At 41.5% G+C, this 2,500-nt stretch overlaps 1 protein-coding gene across 1 annotated transcript in view; it reads left to right on the forward strand.

Moving 5' to 3' along the window:
* The window catches only part of plch1 (phospholipase C, eta 1), a gene marked incomplete at both ends in the record, with an annotated part of 65,801 nt that overhangs the window by 26,038 nt on the left and 37,263 nt on the right, over positions 1 to 2,500 (forward strand). Inside the window, one exon of the mRNA XM_084443521.1 lies at positions 2,494 to 2,500. This exon is cut by the window's right edge and continues 140 nt beyond it. Within this exon, the coding sequence (XP_084299647.1) occupies positions 2,494 to 2,500 (7 nt within the window). The remainder of the gene's footprint in view (positions 1 to 2,493) is intronic.

Raw genomic sequence — 2,500 nt, forward strand, 5'->3', positions numbered from 1 at the left:
TTAAATTGGAATTGAAATGTCAATGTTATTTTATTTCTATAGCACCATTTATACAAATAGTACATAAAAAGAGATGGATAAAAACAAGAGATGGGCAAAAACAAACACAATGAGAACGGATTTAAAAGAAACAATATGATTAAAAGAAAATCCATTGAAACATGAACGCATTGATGCTTAGCAGATATTTGGTTAAAAGCAGAGCAGATATGGGGTAGGGTAAGGTAGGGTAGATAAAGGTAGGGTAGATAAATAAGGCTAATTTCTTAGATTCTCCCATTCTGACAGACACATTTTCACATTTGAATACCCTAACATTTAGTTTTGAAAAAATGTATTTTCTAACACTATTCCCTTGACTGTCAAAAACGCATACTTACACGCCAACCTTAAGCTCTTCCAACAATTTCATTCGACCGTGATGTAGTCTGAGGGACACTGTATGTGTGTGTCAGTGGAGGCTTGTCCATTGAGGCAGGGGAGGACAGTCCTCCTCAGTTTTTGGAGAGAAGAGAGGGATTAAAATATAAATATATGAATTTATTTATTCATAATTAATATTATCTCAGTTTTGTTCATAAAGCAGGTTTTCCCTATGGATAAAAAACCATTATTGAAATTCTAAAGCTCCAACAGTGACATCTTTACCATGCAGCTGGAGGGCCCATAGATATCTATGGAAGGGAGGCTAACCTCCTTTAGGGCGGGTTCTTTTATATTAAATCAATGTAATGCCTTTTTTCTTGCTAATTTGTGATTGGCCAAAACGCTGAAAAATTACCACAAGGGAGGACAGTACTCCGGCCCTGTCTCAACAGGATTCAGATATTGACATTTTGTCAGTCCAATCACATTCCAGATTCCAGATTTACCACAGTGAAGGCCGATTGGGTCGGCGTTGATGTCTGTGTTTCTCTTCCCTGTGCCATTGGAGACTTTTTGTGTGTTCGTAGCTCCATAATATAATACATCCAAAAGTATTATGGGACATATTATACATCAAACATTTCGTCTATTTGTCTTGATTCTAGACATCTAAATATCCAAGCTGACATAAATACTTTTTGAGCTAGAGCCGTCTGAACACGACTGTTCCACTGGCTGGCTATAGCCGGTAACGTTAGCTACGAGGTGCACGTCAGGCTACGGCATAGGCAGGCGTGCAGATTGGCTGGAGGTGCAAACTGTCGGCAGCTCGTCCAAAACATTTCTAGAGACTGGGTCGCAACACCGTATCGGAGAAATGCACAGCCTGGCTCCTGCTTGCGTGAGAATTGATCGCTTTGCAGTGCTTATTCCTCATCCAGTGATGGATGGGTCGATGGAAAACTTCAAATGAATGTTCATATTGTTGTGATAATCGAGCTATAGCAACATAAGAGTGGCAGCTTTGACAGCAACCCAAATGAGCTAATCCCAAAGCTGTACCAAAACATTTTCTATATATCACCTAACCTCTCCAGCACCTCATCAATATCAATTATTTTCTCTCTTTAGAGGAGAGTACAATCCATTACAACAACTATTGCTTACAGTGTTTTATTGTTGTTTTGTAACCTTTTATCATGGATATGATAAATAAATGCTGCATGTAGTTAAAGTGTTATTCAGTTTTTCATATGCTAAAATTGACTGTAAATCCACTTCAAAGCTGATATTTCAAATAATAACTGACTGAGGGAAAGTGCCCCCCGGCGCCCATGGGCGGTTCGCCTCTCTTCCTCCTGTCCTCCTCAGTTTTTTGAGTCACCAGCCGCCACTGGTGTGTGTGTGTGTGTGTGTGTGTGTGAAGGAAGGCTGAGGGGGGAAGGCCTGTTCCTGATAGTCTGTTTGTGGTGTTCCTGATAGTCTGTTTGTGGTGTTCCTGATAGTCTGTTTGTGGTGTGACATTGCCATCTCTTCCTACTCCACCTCTACTCACACCCCTACCTCAGCCAAAGTTCTATGATGGACATAAACATTCCAACACAGCCATCTTTTCCTCTGTCCTCTGTTTTATACTCTGAAACACCTCAATATTTTGCAGTCTTTTTTCAATGTCTTTTAAAGCGTCTCTCAACGCATCTTTCTGTGACTCATGCATATCTGACTGACTTTGAGGACAACTTTCCTCCTAATAGATGTCAGATCATGCTGAGTGTTTGTTTGTGTGTGTGTGTGTGTGTGTGTGTGTGTCTGTGTGTGTATGCGTGCGTGTGTGTGAAGATGCATCAGATCTCTGCTCTGTGCCTCAGTTTGCTGGAGAACTGCAGATGCTCTTTCAGTGGTGCCTTTGCCAGAATCCTGCTGTTCACTCTCTCTTTTTCACTATCCCTCCCTCCCTCTCTCTTTCTCTCTCTCTCCCCCCCTCTCTCTCTCAAGAGTCTATGATCCAGTTTAAACTCCTCAGTAGAACCTGCTCCTGTTTTAACTCTCCAGTAAAACCCATCCTGTGTGTCTGTCGGTGTGTGTGTGTGTGTGTGTGTGTGTGTGTGTGTGTGTGTGTCTCAACAGTGGAGCG

The sequence above is a fragment of the Borostomias antarcticus genome, assembly GCF_949987555.1.
Source record: "Borostomias antarcticus genome assembly, chromosome: 1".
In the NCBI taxonomy this organism is placed as follows: domain Eukaryota; kingdom Metazoa; phylum Chordata; class Actinopteri; order Stomiiformes; family Stomiidae; genus Borostomias; species Borostomias antarcticus.